The sequence below is a fragment of the Sorex fumeus genome, unplaced genomic scaffold, assembly GCF_029834395.1.
Source record: "Sorex fumeus unplaced genomic scaffold, SorFum_2.1 ptg000169l, whole genome shotgun sequence".
NCBI classification, from domain to species: Eukaryota; Metazoa; Chordata; class Mammalia; order Eulipotyphla; family Soricidae; genus Sorex; species Sorex fumeus.
In genome coordinates, this window is record NW_026606226.1 from 9,166,972 (window position 1) to 9,188,843 (window position 21,872).

The following is a 21,872-nucleotide window of genomic DNA, read 5'->3' on the forward strand; positions in this document are numbered from 1 at the left end:
CCACTTCTTTATTCTGACAATGGATCTACTAACTTAACTTTTTTTCCCTCCCAATATAAACCCCATGCTAGCTTGGCAACAATTTATTATGGGAGCAATGTGGCCTAAATGACTGAGATCTCAGTTTTTCAGTCTTGCCAGAAAACTAAGTACCCTTTTTGCTTTGAGTCCACACCCAGCAGTGCTCAGGAATTACTCCTGACTCTACACTCAGGTATCAATCCTGCCGGAGCTTGGGGACCATCTGGGATGCCAAGGATCAAATCCCGGTCAGCTCATGCAAGCAAGTGCCCTACCTGCTATACTAACACTCTAAGCCCCTACACTAACCCAAACAGACCTTTAATTGGTGGGATTTAACCATTCACTCATCAAATGTTTCTGGAGTGTTCTAGGAGGCAGAACACAACAATGAACAGAGACACTTTCTAGTCTCAAGGACTTTATTCTGTTTTGTAGGAGTGGAGGAAGAAGGCAGCAAGGAAATAGAAAAAATGCCATGGTGGTAAATGCAATGAAAACTAGAGAATAACTGGGTGATTAAGAGGGTATAATTTTCCACTGGTGATCAGGGAAGACTTTTCATGATACTTGATGATACTTAGGCAATGCAAATACCAGAAAATCAGGAACTCTACACAGAATAAACAGCAAGAAATCCAGTTAAATGAAAGATAGCAAGTGAAGAAAATTTATAGATTAGAAATAAGGGACAAAATAGTGATTTTATAAGCCATGGAAAGGATTTTATTAGAAGCTGACAGGTCACTTTGAATTTTAACAGGAGTCATCGCACAATCCAGTTTATGATTTAAAAGAATTGTTTTGATTTGTGTCAAAGGGAAGAAAAGCAAGAATACTAGTTAAGAGGTTATTGCATATTCCTATGTATATACTTTATAAAATTGGAATGGATGGATCACTAAGTGAGTATATATATATTCCATCTATCTAGATAGATATAGATAGATAGATAGATAGATAGAAAGAAAGAAAGAAAGAAAGAAAGAAAGAAAGAAAGAAAAGGTCAAGGTTTGAGTTTTAAAGGTCTCTACCATTTAGAAGTCAGGACAAGGGGAAAACTCAGAAAAGGAGACTAAAAGAAATCAATCAAGGAGGTGGAGAGTGAGGGGGAGATGTTCTTGAAAGTTAGAATAAGACAGGAGGTGGAAAGCCCACATTTTACTACAGGATTTCTTCAGGTAAGTACTAAGAATTAATTTATGGAAGTTGTCAGTGGTGATCGAGCAAGAGTTGTTTTGGTAGGAAGGGAATGGGTGTGATATGCAGAAGTGCCGGGATTAAGTAGCTCTGGAAAACACATCACATAGCATCCGAAGCACGCTGGCTCTCCAAAGAGTAGTGAGAGGCATTCTCAACCTGCTAAAGAGGAAGATCATCAATCAAACTGAAAAGGACACATAACTGGTGCTCACCAAGAACTCAGCGTCAATCTAGGATGACATCGTGTGTGTGTGTGTGTGTGTGTGTGTGTGTGTGTGTGTGTGTGTGTGACAGATGGGAGTGGAGAGTGGAAGGTGGCATGCTAGGGAAGGCACTGAGTAACCTCAACACTGCATAAAAGTGCCTTCTAGGCCAGCAGCATGTCAAGTTGGTGGAGGGGAAGGGGGGGAACTAACTTATAAGAGCTGGTTAGATACTGTAAGGGATTTATAGAGATTTTCTCGGCTGTGCTTGGGGCTCACTCAGGGGACATATATGGCACTGGAAATTGCACCCAGAACCTTACAAGTCAAATACTCTATTACCAAGTCACATGCCTGGCCCAGGTAAAGAATAATCTTTTCACTAAACACTGTTGGATCAATTGGACAGCCATATGCAAAACTTTAAGGCTCTATCCATATATCATATACAAATGGCATTTATCTGAATGAAGTATAAAATTATAAAATTTTTACAGTAAAGCTACTGAGAATACTTTTGTGATAATAGGCTAGGCATTAATTTATCAGATACAAATTGCTGTCACTAAAAATAACATATTCAATATCGTAAAAATTGAAGTTCTGCTCTTTCAAAGACAAACAGAATGAGAAGGCAAGTCACAGACAGAGGTATTTTCAAGTCATGTATTTGAAAAAGAGCTTTAAACACATGACCTGAAATGTGTGCAGAATCTTAAAATTGTTCATGAATTTCAGTAAAAAATTATAAGCAACCAAAAAAACATAGGCCAGAAAGAGAGACCAATGAGCCTAGTGTAGCTTTATATGTGAGTGGCTTGGGTTTATTCCTGGCACCACATGTTCCTGTAAGCTCACCAGGAGCAAGTCCTGAGCATCAAGCCAGGAGCAGCTCCTAAGAACAAGCAGGTATCGCTCCAAATCTAAACAATAACAACAACAATTTTTAATAGGCAAAACATATTTATACCTGACCAAACAAAAATCTATAGATAGTAAGTAAGCACATAAAAAGATACTCATATCTTTAACCATCAGGGGAAATGAAATTAAAATCACAAGGAAATACCACTACACACACACACACACACACACACACACACACACACAATTAAAAAGACGAAGATCTGATATGGGCATGAAGTGGAGGTCGAAAACTCTAATACTACTAGAACAAATAAAATAGTCCCACCACTTTGAGAGATAATTTAGGAGTTTCTTAAATAGTTGAGCATACAACTACCACACAAGCAGCCATTTCCACTTCCATATGAAATGAAAACATACAAAGACTTTTATACAAAGGTTCATAGCAGGCTTGTTTGAGATTATCCAAAACTAAAATTTTTTCCCACTGGTTTAAAAGTTAAGTAGTAAGGTAGAGTCACATGTTAGATTCATTGCTGTTCAGCAATAAAAAGAAATGAACAGTTGGTTCATGGCACAGCATGAACGTATCTTGAGATAATGATGGTGTGTGAAAGGAACCAGACAGGGCCAGAGAGAGGACTCAAAGACTGCAGTGTATGCTTTGCATCATGAGTCCTGGGTTTGATTCCCAGCATCCCATGGTCTTCCAAGCAACACTGGCGAGTAACCTCCAAGCACCAATGGGTGCCCCCAATTAATAAATTTTGTATGATCTTATTTATTTAGGGCGGGAGCGATAGCACAGTGGGTAGGGCGTTTGCCTTACATGTGGCCGGCCTGGGTTTGATTCCTCTGCCCCTCTCGGAAAACCTGGCAAGCTACCGAGAATAACTCGCCTGCACGGCAAAGCCTGGCAAGCTCCCCGTGACGTATTCGATATGCCAAACACAGTAACAACAAGTCTCACAATTTGTTGTGAGATGTTACTGGTGCCTGCTCGAGCAAACTGATGAACAATGGGAGGACAGTACTACAGTACTACAGTACGATCTTATTTATGTGAAATACTAGAAAATATAACTTACAGGCACAAAAAACAAATCATTGATTGGCTAGAAAGAGCAGGCAGGAAGCAAAACAAAAAAAAGCAAAAATAAGAAAACGGGTGATGGGCATGTTTACCATTCACTGTAACGGTTTCATGGATGGCTAGATGCCATTGGTACTTCCACATTGCCTGTTATTTGTACAATATAAATTATGCTTTAATAAAGTACTTAAGAAAAAAAAGGCAAGAGAAGGAAGAAAGTCCAGGCCAGAGATAGAGACAAGCGTCTTAAATCATTCTGTGAAAGCAAAGGAGAAAACGAATCTGGAGCTGATAAAGGCTGGACAGAGTCCAGCCTGGGCCCTGTTAGAGGGGAGATGACACACGGCAGGTTTGCTTGCTGATGGTGGGGAAGGGTACCGGTGCGAGTCTTCCACACACACAGGGACATCCTTGCCAGGTAGCTCCTGCCCCCTTCCACCATGCTGTGTCCTGAGGAACAGTCCATGGGGTAAGTAGCCTTTGAGCTCTGGGTGGGGGTGGAGCACTTGTCTTTAGACTGGCTGCACATGTCAAGTTGAAGGTCAGCTTCCCTCCTCTTCCCTTCTCTCCCCAGAGTAAGTGGTAAAATTGTCACTACTTGTCTCATCAACCATCCTCCAGGCTTCCTTGCCTGGCCTAAGCAAATGATCCCTTTATTAACCCTCCTTAGAATCTTCCTCATTTGTGGGTGTCATCTCTGGTCTGCTGGGACTCTGACAGAATGCCTCTCTGTGAAGAACGACTTTAATAACTGAATTCCATGAGAATCTTGCTCCTCAAAAGTGGCCACGGGCCAGCAACATGCATCAGCTGGGCAGGGGTAAGAAAGGCGGAGCTGGGGTTGAAGAGACACTATAGTGGGAAAAGCGCTGGCCTTGCACAGGGTCAACCTGGGTTTGATCCCCGGCATCCCTTATGATCCCCAAAGCATGCAGGGAGTGATTCCTGTGCACAGAGCCTTAAGTAATCCCTAAGTATTGCCAATCCCTAAGTATTGCCAAGCGTGCCCCTGCCAAAAGGAATATAGAACCATGCCCAGCCCCTGCCCCCACCGCTAGGTGGAACCCTCAAAGTGCCTGAGTTTGAATGGTGCTCTTCCCAGTCCAACCTCCCCTCCCCAGATTAGCTCAGGGGTTTTATACCTCAGTACCTGAAAGAGCCTGAACTAGCAATCTAAATGGACCTATGGAAAGGTGACTCCTAGGGGGACAGGACTGATGGGAGTGTGGCCCTAGAGCTCTCAAAGGAGCCTACAGGCTTGGCTGTGTTGGCCTAGATTCACTCCAGCCTTTGTTTCTGGTTCCAAATCACCTATTTTCCTAATCACTTGCTCTAAATCTCATCAGAGCTCTTAGTCACTTACACTTTTGCCTGCCTCCCCATCCGGGCACACTTTCTGCTCATCAAAGACTTCCTGGTCTGTCTTAGAAGCTTATTATGTTGCTCTCTAAATTCCAGTTAGACAATCAGAACATTATTTGCACAATTCATCATCTTTGGGGGCAGAATTTTGTACCAGTTTCCCTCATTGGCTAACAGCTAGCCAGTGGGTCGCCTGCCTGTTCCTGCTCCAGCAGGCACTACGGGCCAGAGGGCATAAACATTCTCCCCAGAAGTGTCTCAGCGAGGGCTGGAGAGGAGATCGCACCACAATCACATGGAGTTAAGATGGTCTGAGAAAACAGGAAATGGATTCTCCTGTCGATTGCAACTTTTTCCCTTTTTCCTACACCAGCTTCCTACACCTCCCTTCCTAGGAATGTACCTTCTGGGGGGCAGATAGGCAAGGACAGGGCTTTCCATAGTCAGGGCATTTCAAATATTATATAACAGAATTAATTCACTAAGCATGTCCATCTGTAATAGCCCCAAACAAATCTAAGCAGGAAGTGGCTGTTGGGTATAGGCCGACCACCGCCTGCCTCGGCCCTGTTCTGCACCAAAAGCTTTCTCACACAGGCCTCATCTCCCTCCTTCTTCCTGCTCTTTTCTTCACATATAAAAATTATCAGTTGGTTTTTCTTTCCCTTACTACATGGTACCAGTGGAGGGACTGCTTGTTTTTCTTCCAAGTACAGGGCCTGGCATATGGGAATTACTGGATTTGTGAGTGTTTTTACTCAGTGAGTGCTCAAGCTCAGTGGTGATGTATTTCCGCCACCCTGAGTACTGTGCAGGGTTCCCAGTGATGATCCCTGCTGAAAAGTGACCTCCCTGGGAGAAAATGGCTCCCAAGTTCCCAGAACCACATATACCTTTTCTATTAGTTCCCTGCCTCTCACGGCTCACAAATCACTCCCAAGAAAGGGGTCTCGGGCCCAGGAATATCGCTCATAAGGGAGAAGCTCATGTTTTGCATGAGAGAGGCCTTGAGTTCAATCCTCAGTGCTACATGCTCTGGCCAATGTTCAGCACTGCCAGATGCGGCCCTGGAGGCTCCGAGCACCAGCTCATCAGCCCTAGTACTGAGCTGCCAGGACTGCATTGCTGGGCCATATATCACCCAGAATGGCTCCTGAGCAACACAGGGCAGGCCACTCTGTAAAAGAAAAAAGGGGTGCAGTGGTCCCTACCTGACTATTATCCCTACCTGTGGGCCAGTGTTTATCAAGGATGTTGCTGCCTTAGCTAGCCAGAGATGAAAGCACTGAACACCATCTACACACCATGGGAGAAATACAACAGTGATGGTACAGTATGTACGACACTTGCTTTGCACAAGACAACCCAGGTTTGATCTCTGGCACCCGAGATGGTCTCCTCCAAGCCCCACCAGGAGTGATCCCTTAAGCATAAAGCCAGGAGTAAGGTTTGAGCACTGCTGGGTGTGGTCCAAATAGTAAACAATGCATATCTATTACCTTGTTTTAAGTCTGTATTACACTGGGATGCTAATTAGCTTTCAATATCTTCAGTAACATATACTGGTCGGAATACACTCATCTTTAGACAATAACCACAAGTCAAACTAGTTACTACACCAAAGGCCATTGACTGCAGGAATAGGCTGTGAAGACACAGAAGAAATAATGGAGCAAAGTCCTTACCATGGAGGGATAAAGAGAACTGTTAAGGGCGAGGCAGAGAAGGCATCAAGTTTCTCAGCTGGTAATTGCATGACCTTGCTATAGCTCATGAGGAAACTGTGAAAAGAGAAACCTTTCAGAGACAAATATAGACCCAGAAAGGTGGAAGGACACAATCAATCCCTTTTCATGGATTCATGAGTAATTTATAGTCATTTATTGAAAGTTAATTTCATTTATATCCAGGTGAGGATACAAAAAAAGAAAGGGGAAGAAAAATAAAAATACAACAATCCATGGGGGCCAAAGGGATAGTACAAGGGGCTTGCTTTGCATGCAGCTGATCCAGATTCAATTCCCGGCATCCTATATGATCCGTCTGTGTGGTTCTTCAAGGAAATTAGTTTAAGAGAACAACTCATTGTTCAAGAACTGGCCACTTTGATTTTAAGAACCTTCACTTGACATTGGGGCTAGAGCAACACTATAGCGAGAAGGGCATTTGCCTTACATGTGGCTAACCTGAGTTCAAAACCCAGCACATCACACAGTCTCCTGACAAGGAGTGATCCCTGAGCACTGCCACGTATGGCCCAAGAACTAACAACAAAAACAAAACAAATGAAAAGAACCTTCCCCTGACAGCAGTTTGAAATAAATGGACACATTAGAAACAAAATTTTACAAGAAATGTTTATTAGTTATCATCTCAAAAAAATACTCTTTCTTTGGGGTTGGTCTATGACAGTTTAGGACTGTTCAATACACTGAAACTGTGAGCTAAGTGATGAAACAGTACATAGAGCTTCTGTGTGGTAAGCTGGACATGTCTCCAATGCCTGCAAGCACAAGAAGGCAGCATTTCCCATGACTAGATATGTCAGTATGTGGGTACAATCTAGTGAACCTGTCACTAGATAAGCCCTTGGGCACAAGATCCACAGGATCCAAGGGCTGCCTAAGCCAACTTTTTTCCCTCTTTCTGATGCATATGACCATAACTAGTAGTTTCCAGGAGAAGCAAAGAGAAGGAAATAGTTATCTTTGACTTTTGAGCAGATGTAATACCAGTTCTTCATCCTCTGCTAAAGTTAGGCCTGTGTCCAAGGGCTCCCACTTGGTCTTCTTTCTATTTCGACTTGTGGGTCCCTCGTCTTCCAATTCACTGTTGTTCCGTTTCCTCGTGCCCTGCTTCTTCTGGGTATCACTGGTGGGAAGAAATCCAATGATTTACTTTATTGACAGGGAATTGTGAAATCAAACACTTGACAAAGAACAAAATTTTCAATAAGATACCAGTTATATAATATTCATGAGTGAGAAATCACAGTATCACGATGTCTGTGTCATAACTAAATCTGCTCCCCTGGACATGTGGGGAAGATCACTGTCCTGTCATGTGTATGCATGCTTTCATGCAGTCCTTTCAGCAATCCTAGGAAGATCCACAATGAAAGAGCATGCAGAGTTCCATGGTGTGCTTGCTTAGCCATATCAAACAGTCTCTACATACAGCAGTTATCAGTTGTAGACTAACAGACATTAGGTACTGAATGCGATAGATCATGAGTGAAACAGAATCTGTGTTAAATGTTAAATTGCAAATTACTTGACATCAAATAAATTTCCGTTTTTCAAAATCTGTACCTAAGACACAGTTTTAAGAAAATACAAATTACTGCAGTTCTGCACATAATTAACACAAAGACCATTTAAAAAATCAGGCTTGTTTCTGAAGGTAGAGAAAAATCACTTGATATATTAAAATGTGAAAGCAAAACATAGTGAAGAAAGCATTTAGAGATAAAATATCACCACGTTAAAAACTACAGAGTTATTGGGTACAGGATAAAAATTTAAAAGACAGCACAGCAATGGCAGTAGAAAATATTTCCCAAGGGCTCCGACATTAACCTCGATGCGTTCCACACGTTTTGTCATTAAGCCTCATGAAAATCCTCAGTGTGTTCAGCATTAGCCTCATTCTATAATGTGGTTAAGAGAAGTTCAATGACTGGACACAGATTACACAAATGGGATTTGAATCCAGAGCTGAATGATTCAGACCTAAATCAGGCTTCTGACATGTAAGTTGATTCATTTATCAACATCTAGATGAAAGCAATACAAAGAATTGGCCATAGAAAAAAGCACTAGATTGGCACTGACAAAATCAGACTTTAGCCAAATAATTAAGATTTTCTAAGTCTCAGTTATCTCATTTGCCCGCTCGAGCAAATCGACGATCAACGGGAGGGCCTTTACCTTTTTTACCTTTAGTTATCTCATATGTAAAGATATGTATTAAATAACTTATTTAGAGGAACTTTCTGTTAAGAATTAAGTAAAATTATAAAGGCCCTCCCGTTGATCATCGATTTGCTCAAGCGGGCCCAGGTAACGTCTCCATTGGAGACTTTGTTGTTACTGTGTCTGGCATATCGAATACTCTCGGTAGCTTGCCGGGCTCTCCGAGAGGGGCGGAGGAATCGAACTCGGGTCGGCCATGTTGGCTGCATGCAAGGCAAACGCCCTACCGCTGTGCTATCGCTCCAGCCCCTTTCTGCTTTAAACTATTCCTTCTGAAATAAATTATACTGATATTAGGTAACGAACAGCAACAAGTACATGGTATATTCCAAAAGAGAACGAAGTTCTCCAATTCCAACCACCTACTGTAAGAAGATGGCCTGGATGTCCCCTCATCAGCACATCTATTTCCAGTCAGAGTGAAGAGAGACTTAAGAATGTTCCCTACTCTCACCCCAGAAAGATCCAATGTCCAGAGACTCAACAGTCATTCTCTCTCTTCATGGGAGTAGAGCCAAACTCTACGACATTTGAAGTTATTGAAGCGAGAAATAAAAACATTTTTTAAAGGTGCCTCAAGAATTGGACACGAAAGATGGGAATTCAGTCAGCAAAGATTTAAAGTAGTGGAGAGGGACCTTTTAAAAAAGGACTCAGGGGCTGGAGCAATGGCACAGCGGGGAGGGCATTTGCCTTGCATGTGGCCAACCCGGGTTCGATTCCCAGCATCCCATACGGTCCCCTGAGCACCGCCAGGAGTAATTCCTGAATGCAGAGCCAGGAATAACCCCTGAGCATCGCTGGGTGTGACCCAAAAAGGAAAAAGAGAAAAAAAAAGGATTCAGTCTTAACCTGTTTGAGAGTATGGCCATCCTGCATCAGTTACACTGGGCTGCAGTGATGATTTATTTGGTTCTGGGTAAGACTGATTTTAGCTTTGTACGTACTTTAAGTGCTTTTCAGAGTGGCTCATCGGAACCAACCTAATTAGTGGGCTTTACTGAGCATCTTTTCTTAATGTGCTCTGGCAGGTTATATTCCCTACAGGAAATGATTGGCTTAGATAATAATAATAAGATGAAAATTTTATGTAGCCTAACTATTTTCACAATTAGCAGCTTTGTTGTTTTATGGACAAGTTTAAATTCTAGAAAAATATTTCATACTGTTTTTCATAGCAGAGAGGCAGGAACTTGATAACAAAATTATTTCAAAATGCTATAGATGATTCATAGGTAATTTACCCCAAAGAAAGATTAACATAATAATTAATTAAGAAAATAATTAGCAGAAAGTTAAATATGGTTCTAATCTAGTCTCTTTAGAAAAGGCCTTCCCCAAATGCTGTGGTATTAGAGAGTGTCATCATGACATTCAGCATTCATGTCCCCCCATTACCTGGTCTCCTCACACAGACCAAAGTGACTCTGTGAACCTGCGGGGTCCAGCACTATCCACCAGCATGAGACCCAACCCTGCACTGGATAACGGAAACACAGACCTCCACACTAGCTGTGAAGCCTGCAGAGATCCTAGTACGTCACCCACTACACCCTCCAACCTGGCCTACCTAGATCCCTGTCTGCTCCCAATAGTGATAATCAGAGGAGATTGTAGCAAACAGCTAGTGAGCACAACATGAAATCAATGAGCCCAGGAGAAAGCAAAAACTTTCATTTCAGTGTCACTGCAGGGAAAACAAAAGGGAGGCGTCAACATTCAGCCTGGTGTACTGTAGAATCAGGAGAAGGCATACAAGTTTCTGTGAGAAGAGGAAGAAGCAGGGAATGGATGTGTCCATAGGTGTGAGAAAGCCACATAATCCTAGCAGGACTGACAAAGTTTCTCTCCAGATAAAAAGCTGAAGAAGGTGACAGCTATTCCAAGTGTGAAGAAAGCAACACAAATCTTGTACAAATATAAAAAAAAATCCAAGAAATACGACCCCACCAAGCAACCACAATACTTTTCTAGTAGTCAATCTCAAGATATGATCATCTGTAGCATACCAATGCAAAAATCAGAACAGGTAAGTTAGAAAAACTCAATGTGTGCATAATCCATAGAAAGAAAATTCTGAAGAATCAGAAAAACGATAATGAACAAAATGAAAAATGTAACAAGAGAATTTATTTTCTGCAGCTAAAGAATGTTATGAATTATAAAAAAAACTGATAGAATAAACAGGAAAATGGAAAAAACAGAACAAAGATCTGTGAGTTAGACAAGAATTCTGAAACAATCTGAAATTCTTAAAACAGTTAAAGGAAAAGTAAAAAGTGCAGAAGGCCTACTTGATTTGTGGCATAATTTAAAAAGAAATAATTGGCAAATTACTGGAAACTAGGAAGAGAAGAGAGAGAGTGGGCAGAAAGTTTTATTCAAGAAATTAGATCAAAGAACTTCTCAATTTGGGGGAAAGACTGGAACATCTAAATTCATGAAGCTCATAGGCCCCCAAACTCAACCTGAGATCTCAAAGACACAGTACTGCAAAACTGTCAAAAGTCAAAGCCAGAATCTTAAAAGAATGAGAGGGAAAAAAATCTTACCCTGTGCCAGGGGATTCCCATAAGCTATCAGTGGACATGTCAACAGAAATTTTATAGGCCAGTAAGAATTGGGATGATAGTATCAAAATATTGAAAGAAAACTCTGTCAGCCGAACACTCTGCATGGCAGTCATCTTTCAGAAAAGGAGAGACAGACACTAATCGGTGGGGGGATATGAAGGAAGCCACTAGACCTAATTTACAAAGAATGCTGAAAGAAGTTGAAGTTGAAGTGAAAGACATAAAAATATCCAATATATTGGTAAATTCAGAGCATGCTAACAGCATTAATATGGTGGTATGTTCATCTCTTAACACTAATGTAAGGGTGAAAGAGAAGTTTTAGTTTTAGCCCTATGAAGCTTTAGCCCTATTTAGTTAGTTGCTGAGAGCTCTATTGAATCCAATTTAAGTGGGACTGCTTTATCATCACATATAATAATAGAGTCCTAGTTCCTTGGTTATCAAATTACTTTCTGCAAGTGATGGGGTGGATTCACGAATCTTCAAATTAAAGGTTATATTACATAATATTGCAAATCAACAGTCAACTAAAAACAAAGAGCTCTAGTAGGTGTTCATGCATCATAGGAAAGTTTACTAAATAGACAGTGGAACTTTCTGAAGGTAAAAGTCTGCTGAAAGTGCAGTGCAGTAAGAAGCAGTGGCAACTCCTGGGTTTCTCTTCCGGAAACGAGGGAGCCCTACTCGGTAGGGATGGTGGGAAGCTCACAAGCACGGCCTGAAAGCCAGGCAGTGATGGGCAAAACAGAGGAGCTATTAGGGTTCTGTACTTCAGCTTCAGATGAGTTACCTCTATGAGATTTTAAGTGCCATGCTTCTCAAATGTACAAAGTATTTGTGAAAAGGACCAATATTTCTGCTCGATATGAGCAGCATACAGCATATTGGTCGAAAAAACATGGATTCAGATTCAAAGGCATAGCTCAGAGGACTATAAAGCCAGAAAACAGTAAGAGCAGAAGAATTCATATTCTGCAGTCACTTAAATAATGAAAAGATGTGATTAGAAATGTCTGCTGGATTAAAGAACCCTACAACAAAGCAAAAATGGAAAGTGTTAAAATATTTCATCGAAACAACAGGAAAATCGGCAATGACCCTGAATTTTGTGAAAATGGGTACCCAAATGCTTGTCAGAATGCCCAAAGATTTGAGTCAACTTGTTTACAGGCAATATTTAAGAGAAAAAGATTATAAAACTGGAAGATGAGCAACACTTTAAAATTTTAGTAATTAAGTTCTTAATTGAAATGTAGTTTTCTTGGCGCTCAACTCAAACTTCAAAGTCCGTTGAGAACCTAACCTGTTTTTTTCTACTGGTTTAACTTTGTATTTTCAACATGTACTTAGGTAACCAGAATAAGTGTAGTCTGGTTACACTGACGAGAAACAAAATGAGAAAGACCTGGAATGTGTCTGTCCACTGGCACGCAGGCACACGCACACATGCACACACATCAGCCTTCACAGGGCTCCTCCTGGCACTCCTCACGCGTGGTCTTGGCTCAGGTGATCAGAGACACTGGCCTTTCGTAAATATGGCACCTCGCTTGCTTCAACACCAATCAAGACGACTTCATCTTCCAATGCAAGGTGCCCAAACTCTATTTCAGAAGTGATCCCTTTACTCTGAGTCCCTATAGCCTTTATTTTATTATTCTTTTTGCATCTAGCATTCTTAACACTAGTGAGATTTTTCTTCTTTTTCACTTGTCTGCATCTCAACTCCCAATGAGAGTGTACACTGAGTGGGAATGCAAATTACTTCAACCTTTCTGGAGCACGATTTGGCAGCGCCTTTAAAAAAAAAATCTTTCAAGTATGCATGCCCAACAATTTCTCTTCTGGGAGCTTATCCCAATGAAACTTGGGATGTAAATAATAATTTCATTGCAAGGATATTCAAGAAATAATATTTAGTACAAATGAAGTCAGGACTCATGTTAATAAAATAAAGTTAACTTCAAAAGTATTAAGTTTCAGAAAGTTGAAAACCCAAATGTCTAACCATAAGGGGACTAATTAGATGGGTTATAGAGCTATATATGCAGTTATTAAAACTATTTTAGTAAATTACTGACATGAAGAAGTCATAAAACCAGATGAAATAAGAATACAGTCTTGATTTTTAAAGGTTGCATGTATGTTTACACATAAAAGATTTAGAAAATTTTTATTTAATTTAAATTCTATAATCTTTATTGGTGTTCTGTGATATAGAATTCTTTCAAGGCTGGTTTCATGCATACATCATTCCAACACTACACCAATCCCCAGAGTCTCTATCCATTTCCCTCCAGCAGGGACCAAAGGCTGCACCTCTTCAAGCCTGCCTCAAGCAAAATAAATTCTGGGGCTGACTTCTCTGCTCCAGCCCTTGGCCAGTTTTTAAATACTCTTCCAGGTGGTATCTCAACAGCACAGTTATATTACCGTGTTTCAAAGGGGAAAACAATTACGTTTGAAAGGAAAATTGATTCTAAGTAGAAAGGTAGATGTCACTTACATGCCGTAATTTCATGTTCTGAATTGGAGAGAGGAGATATACATCACCAGATTTTAACCTGGGTCCCTAGATCCACTGAAGGATGGAGAACAGGAGACACTCAAATGTGTCACAGGTTATCTCTACTTCCATAACACTTGCCACTATGTGCCAGACACTGAATTCTGTGATTTCTACGCTTTGGGCTAGATATTAACTGATTTTTGTAAATACTCAACACTTTAGAAGCTTGTAGAGGTTGAAAATGATAGTGCTTAGTTATGGCTGAATGCAAAAGTTTCTCTGTGATGACGAAAATGCTGGAGGTCATTGGTCTAGACTCAATGCACTCATGCACTATGTGGAGGACTTTGTGGGAGTTTCAGATACCACTGCTTTTCAATTTATGTATTAGACCTTTAATAACAGGTAACATCTCCACTAAACCCAATCCCTCCAAAAATTGAAAACTGGTCGTCTGTAAATGGGGTCCTTACTGAAATACCTGTGTTTTCTTTTATTTCTGCCAACCCCACAATGTGCCTAAGGATGATTTATCTGTAGAGCATATCGTGGTTCTTATGATTCTTCATAAAAATGATGGTGACTACCTGTCACTATAATTTAGTGTAATCTTTAGGACTATAATATGAGGCACAGGCTTATCCCATGTAACATAATGCCTACTCTACATTATATCTCATTTTATATGCCCCTGGTTCTTTTGTACTACTTTTTATTTCCTAAGTGTGTTCACGGTTTCAACTTTTTTTTTGTCTCAATATCCTGTGGGTCCCTTTTCTGTTTGACAATTATTTAAATCTTTATTCTCATGTCACATCTTCCTGAAAGATTCTTCTTTACTTTATCACAACTTATGCACTATGTCGCTTCCAGGGCACTCCTGAATTATATTACAGTATAGATCTTCCTTGTTCCTACCATGTTAGTTTTGGGTTTGAGGGCCACACTCCATGCTCAGGGCTTATTCCTGGAGGCACTATGTGATATCAGGAATCAAACTTGGATCAGCTGGGTGTAACAGATGAGCCTCTTCTGCTGTGTGATCTCTCTAGAGCTCCATGTTAGTTTTTTTTTTTTAAATGTCTCAGACTGTTTTTTTTCTTCGTTTCTGGAGAAGATTTGAATAAAGAAGTCGTTCCCTAAACACCTACTCATCTGAATGGTAAAAAGCTGGTATTGTGGGGGATGTGTGAAGTTCCAAAAACTACAGCCATCACCAATGGAAGGAAAAGTTCCCACTGACTTGGCTTCTCGTTCAACTTCCAAAAAGTCACAGAGGAGAGTGTGAAGCCTAGGAGCATCTGAGAGCACTAAGGCTAGTCTGTAGATTCTTTCTGCTGACCAATCCCTTGTGCTTAAAGGCTCATATTTCCAGTATTCTAAAACTTGGCTTTGCACATGCTTTTCAATTTTATAGAAATAATCATGTTATCGCTAAACTCAGAAATTCATTTTTATAAACATATCACTTCCATTGAGTTGATATTCTATTAGTGGTCAGTTACAATTTTACCATTACTGGGCTGGTAAAGTAGCTTAGTGGTAAAGTGAATTCTTTGCCAGTTAAGACTCCCAACACTAATAATAATAATAATAATAATAATAATAATAATGGTCGACTCGAGTTCGATTCCTCCGCCCCTCTCAGAGAGCCCGGCAAGCTACCGAGAGTATCTCGCCTGCATGGCAGAGCCTGGCAAGCTACCCGTGATGTACCCAATATGCCAAACACAGTAACAACAAGTATCATGATGGAGATGTTACTGGGCCTGCTCGAGCAAATCGATGAACAACGGGAGGACCGTGATACTGTGATACCATAACTATAGCTTTGCATGAGATGTACTGAGCAACATTTAAATTTTAAGGTTGGCTACTATAACCTTGACTATATTATCTTTTGTCCCCCACAAAAAATGAAAAAGAAAGAAAGAAAGAAAGAAAGAAAGAAAGAAAGAAAGAAAGGAAAAGAAAAAGAAAAAGAAAGAGGGAGGGAGAGAAGAAGAGAGAGGGAGGGAGGGAGGGAGGGAGGGAGGGAGGGAGGGAGGGAGGGAGGGAGGATGCATCTTGAGTCTAAATTTCTTTCCCAACCAGATTAGTATGTAACAATCAGCTCCAAGATATCTCTACTCACATCTTCAAAGGTAGCTCAAAACTCAACACCTCTTCTAGTCAGCATAATCCTTTCTCATGAGCTGCCACTTCGTGGACTAGAATAACAGCTATCCTAATTTCTTATCCTCATCACCTTCTACAACGCCAAACAGTATCACAGGAAACATGACTGAAGAATGAGAAGATGAAAAAGAAACCCAGGGACCTGTACTGGCATGATTTAACTAATCATGACTGGGAAATTATTAGGGTACATATAGAAATTCCAATCAACTGTCCCAGCAATTCATTGTCACAGTAATGCAATGTTACTGCATGAATTATTCTTTCTTCTTAAACAGAAGGTGTTATTTTGTTTTTTAATTCTTTAGGTCTCATCTCAGAGAAGTTCATTCTAATTACCTCATCAAAAGTCAATCTCTGAATTCCTATAACTCCCACATTTATCACTTTTTACTTCTTCATGCCCCATCTCCCCCACTATCTCACACTTCATGAGGACAGAACTCTAGACTCTCTTTAGCACTGCTCTATACCCAGTAATAGGATATTCCATTAGGGGAATAAGTAGAAAGGGTATTTTCCATACTCCAATTTGGCAATACACATGTTGAATGTAATATGTTACACCACATTATTTTCACTGTACTGTTCATCATTTGCATCTATTGTCTTTACAGACCCTGCCGTAAGAAAAACATAAAGTAGATATCATTCCTATCAATCTATTCCTATAAATATGTTAAGTTCATTTAAATATCACTCCCATAGTTTTGCTTTTAGTACTCAAAATGATTACCATATGTTCATTTCCCTATTTCCTAGTATCAGATTTCATTTTCCTTTTACCCACCTTAGAGCTTCACAATAGCTCTGTAAGAAAAGGATTACCTTCATTTGACTAGTAAAGAAGATTCAGGATCTGAGCGATTAAGTAAATTCCCCAACATGAACATAATATAATTTAATATAGAACATTTATAACTCTCTTATAAACGAGAGTAAGATTTTAATTCAGGTCTGCCTGACTTCAAAACCCAGTTGTCCCACAGGGCCAAGTAGCCTACCTATGTTCTAAGAGAGATATAACTTCCCAAAACTACTTCTCTCATGGTGTGAAGCTGATGATAATACAGTCCATGGATCAACCACTTCAAACTACATGCAATGGTACATGTGGGCCAGGCATTCAGTCTCTTGGTTCCCAAAACTCCATGCAATTCACATCGTACATCTGTCAGAACAACTGTACTTGTGATATAAATACTTCTAAGACCATTTACCCAGAACCAGACCTCTGTTAAATTTCTATGTGTTGAGAAGAAAAAGTCAAAGGAGAAGAGATTGATTCACTGTCATAATATTTTCCCACGCAGAAGAAACTAGTAAGGCATACTTCACTTGAATTTTTAATTCTCCCAGTCTTAGGAAGCTTTAGCCAACAGCTGCACAGATGTGGAAAGAGGTGGGACCAAGAGCGTGATACAAGCAAAATACATTAATACCTGCCATGAAAGGGAAGATGAGTGATTGTTAAACGCCATTCTTGAAGTGAAGTGGGAATGCACTCCATTCACTCAAAAGAGAGCAGAATGCTCCTCTTCTCTCCCCGCCCAACGGTCCATTAACTTGCATTCCCTGGGCTGTAAGAATTCTGCCATCAGAACCTCTGTTCCAAGCCTCAAGAATGCCCCAAGCACTGTCTGTTATAGGACTGTAGGCAAGGCCTCATAGCAGAAAGCAACCGCTGGTCAAACCTGTCAAAATCTTTCACAGTTGCATGTGAGGCACTGCAGAAACAGCGAGAGAGAATGAGCGTTCGACTTTCATGGATGCTGGAAGAAGCGGTTCCAAAAAAAAAAAAATTATAAAATGGCCACCCAAATCACTGGGAACTCTAAAGCCTGACACTTTTCCAGAGACAGTGTAGCCAGATGAGAGCTGTTGGCAAAGCTGCACGCAGGAGCTCCGCCTTCTGCAGTGGCTGTGTTTATTCATGGAGATCAGGAGTGTGCAGTCTGCCTATGCTGCCACACAAAAGAGAGGCCAGCATCATTGTACCAGCCTCCTCAGCAGCAAGACAAAAGGCAGGCCCAGGGGCTGCTGCAAGAAAGGACACTCCTTTTACTAGAGACCCTGCAGCTTCCCAGGCGCCAGTCTTTTGCTCTTCTTTTCTAAAAGGCCAAGAATAGAAATCAGGTGGAAGAACGGATTGCTCTCGCTGCAAGCAAACTGAGGCTGGAGGGGAGAAGAGGAAGATTCACTCACAGAAGGCCCCCCGGGGGTCATTCTGGAACAAGATGCCAAGTTGTCTGTGGAAAGTAACTGAGAGTTCGGAGCCCCAGTCTAGTTTGTATTCTTTTTCCATAGGAAACTCTCCCTCTTGTATTCATAGCAATAAACAGCCTTTTCCCCCACAAAATTTTAAGTTAAAAGTGAACCTAGGACTAAAAGAAAATTCAGAAATCTTTAAATCCATCTAGAAGTAATTGCATTTTGGCAAATATGTCATGCCACAGACTTTCCCCCTTATCATAAATTTCAATTTACAAGGCCAGGGCAACAGTCCTAATGAAGATTAATTACTGCAGCACATTTGAGAAAATCTGCTGAGCTTTATTCTGATGGTGAAGGATACTGCAGGTAGAAATTGAAGTGAAAATGTCTGATATCCTTGATGTCTTTTCTAGGTGCTAAGGGGAAAAAAATTGTAAAAACAATTTAAGTCAAAGAAAATATGAACTGGCTCAGCATTCAATACAAACAACTGCAAGGGCAGAAGGAAAGCTGTCATTCTGAAAAAGCCAAGGATTCAGAAAATCAGAGAAGGCTGAGGGTAGTGAGGAGATGAAGGGCAGAAGACTGCATCAGACTGCTAATTCACGCATCAATTTCCTTCTAAAATGTACACATCATTTGAAACTGAAAAAAACGTTTGGGCCTTCAGTCTCTTTTCCCTTTGAAAAGATGAGAAGAATCAGAATCATTTCTCCCGATAAACACATGGAACTGACTTGGTGCGCCTCATGTATGTCTGTGTGCAGCCCCACAATACAAGTTTGCATAAAATGTCAAGATGGTCTAAATTCCTCTTAAGCTCAGCCAGAGTCCAGGTTAGGAATTATTCCTTCTCTACAAAGATTTAGAACATACAATTATTTCCCTTCTCCCAGATTAAAAATTTTAAACACCTAGTAAGGCTGGTTTTTATCACGTACTTTTCTTGCTATCTATATGCCTATATACAGAAGAACAGTTTGTGCCCTGCAGAAGCACATCAGCTTCTCTCCTCAAACCACTTTCAAGGATTAGTTTTCAATATTCGAGACCATCTCCCACCAAACATGTCCACAATGTTCTAGTTATCTGGCAAAATTAACTTAGCAGTTTAGTCCTTCAAACCACTTCCTGAGAAAATTCAGTCTCCAACAGATTCACTCATAAAGGGTCACTTGAATGACAGAAAGAAAGGGCAACAATACAAGCAAACACTTTCACAGGTACAACCAAAAATTCTTTCAAAAGATGCTTAAGGAAATTAGTGTGAAATGAAATAATAAAAATGTTATCCATTCGTAAGGCCTGTGTGCATTCCACAGGAATATAAAATGAAAAAGGAACAGCACCAGCCTCAGCAGTTTTCAGAAATAAAGTTGACCAGCATCAGAATCAGGGCAAGAAAACACTGCTAAGTTCCTTAAGGCGTGTGGCACCTGAGCCATTTATCCATCCTCTTAGAGATCTGAGCACTTGTGCAAAATGACAGACTCCTACCAGAGCAATGAAAGCACTAGACTAAAACTGAGACTTATGTCAGTCACAACTTCCTTCCCTCCTCAATGAGTAGTAACCCTTCTTTCTCTCCCTCTCTCCCTCCTTCTCTCCTTTCCTCTTTCCTTTCCTCACTTCATTTTTCTTGCCACACCGGAAGTGCTCATGGTTTTACTCTTGCTATGTGCTCATGGATCACCTGCGGCAGTTCTAAGACAAATAATACTGCCAACCCTCACCCCCTAGTATCTGTTAAGGAAATGTCTCCATTCATGCTGAACTTGACAGAAAATTTTTTATTTTTTTTAAGGCCAGTGTCAAAAGGCAAAAGACAAAAGAAATAATTTAAAAGAAAGTCAAGATTAATTTGTGTCACCCACAATTTATGCTAAGTTCTGAAAAAAGCTTAGTATGAGTTTTGGTAATTCATACAACTTTAAATTTTGTAAAAAAAAATGATGACTGAGATATTTCTCTTAAAAGTTGCTAGACATATTGAATACATGGATAATCTCAAATTAAAATCAAATAACAGGAGACACACTTTCTACTCAATGAATCATGACTATGAACCAACTCCTTCCCACTTGTGCCCCTCCAAACTAGATTTTCCAATGAATAAGGCTCAAGAGAGTGGGAAGTACAAGTCAGTAGTATATTTTTAACTATCATATCACCTAGATTTTTGAAAATCCCATATTTTCAGCAGTAATTCTTCTAAATTTTAATATAATAAATAGGGCATCATATCCCCCAAAAAAATAATTACAGGGGAAAGGAACGTGGCTTATCCAGAAGCTCAATTTGGACTCACATGTATTTTTTTCCTTAGGTAAAAGGCCTTGCATTTCTTCTAAAGTTAACTCTAAAGTTTTGAGTCAACTCAAAGAGAAGAACAGTAGTGGGGCAAAATTAACTGAAGTAATGGCACAGAAGAACACTGGCAGACCCTAGAAATTAAATAGTTCATCTCTGTATGAGAAAGAACTTGTAGAGACAGGTAGGTTTGTTGCAAAAATAAAATAAAGGAACATGCTTTTTAAAATTTGTTTTTGTTAACTGAATCACTGTGAGATACACAGTTATGAAGCTGTTCGCTATTGGGTTTCAGTCATACAATGTTCCAACACCCTTCCCTTCACCAGTGTATATGTCCCACTGCCAATGTCCCGCTCATCCCCGACCCCCCCAACCCCCGTCTCTCTTTTTCTCTCTCTTCCCGTTTGTGCATTATAGTTTACAGTACAGGTACTAAAAGGCTATCATGTTTATCCCTTCACCTATTTTCAGCACTCAGTTCTTGTCTAGATTGATAATTCCATTCAATGTCATGGTGGACTTCTCTATCCTAACCAGCCTCCCCACCTCCATCACTTGTAGCAATTTCCAACTGTGGGCCAGTCCTCCTGGCCAGTATTTTTTTTTTTTAAATCTGAACAAAAATTCCAAACGAATGAAAACAGAAACAACAATCCTTGATTAGTCTATTCCTTCAAACCTGTGTCAGACTAAGTAAAAAAAAAAAAATCTAGTTAAATTAGATTTGAAACATTTTTAAATGATACAGGAAAGTGTTTGAGTTCACATAGAAATTTTCATGTCTAAATGATGATAACAGTCTTAGAACAAATTACCAATGTAATTGATCTCATACCATCTAGAGTAATACACCAAACACCTCACCAAAAACAATTTTTTATAAAGTAATGTGCCATAAGCAAGAGACCAAGGAAGAAAAGATTGATATAAGGCAGTGAGTCTAACCACAACCTTTTTCCTTTTCCTTTTTTTGTTTGAAAAAGGTTAGGATTATAAATATTAAAAACATAATTTGACTAGATAATGAATATCTGGAACATCCAGCTGCTTCTTTTTCATATTCAATCCTTTGCACATTTTCACATCATTAGCAATTCACATGAAGATGGCCATAAACCAAACATGATGAATGCTACCAGATACACACAAATTAATCTTATGTTACATATTCCAAACCAAATCTCTCAGCCTGTGCAGCATAACTAAAGAGGACAACTTTACTGAAAGAAGCATTTAATAGGAATATAGCTGAAGAAACTCTTGTCTCACTTCAAGGACCACGGTCTTCCCAAGTGCAAATGACCTTTTTCCCTGACTCACAGGAAAGTCCTTCCGGTTCACTCCTTTTAGAAAGCTCTT

At 40.2% G+C, this 21,872-nt stretch overlaps 1 protein-coding gene across 1 annotated transcript in view; it reads right to left on the reverse strand.

Moving 5' to 3' along the window:
• Positions 1-7,111: 7,111 nt before the first annotated feature.
• The window catches only part of DDX10 (DEAD-box helicase 10), a 253,550-nt gene continuing 238,789 nt past the window's right edge, over positions 7,112-21,872 (reverse strand). Inside the window, exon 18 of the mRNA XM_056107531.1 lies at positions 7,112-7,620. Within this exon, the coding sequence (XP_055963506.1) occupies positions 7,452-7,620 (169 nt within the window). The 3' untranslated portion in view covers positions 7,112-7,451. The remainder of the gene's footprint in view (positions 7,621-21,872) is intronic.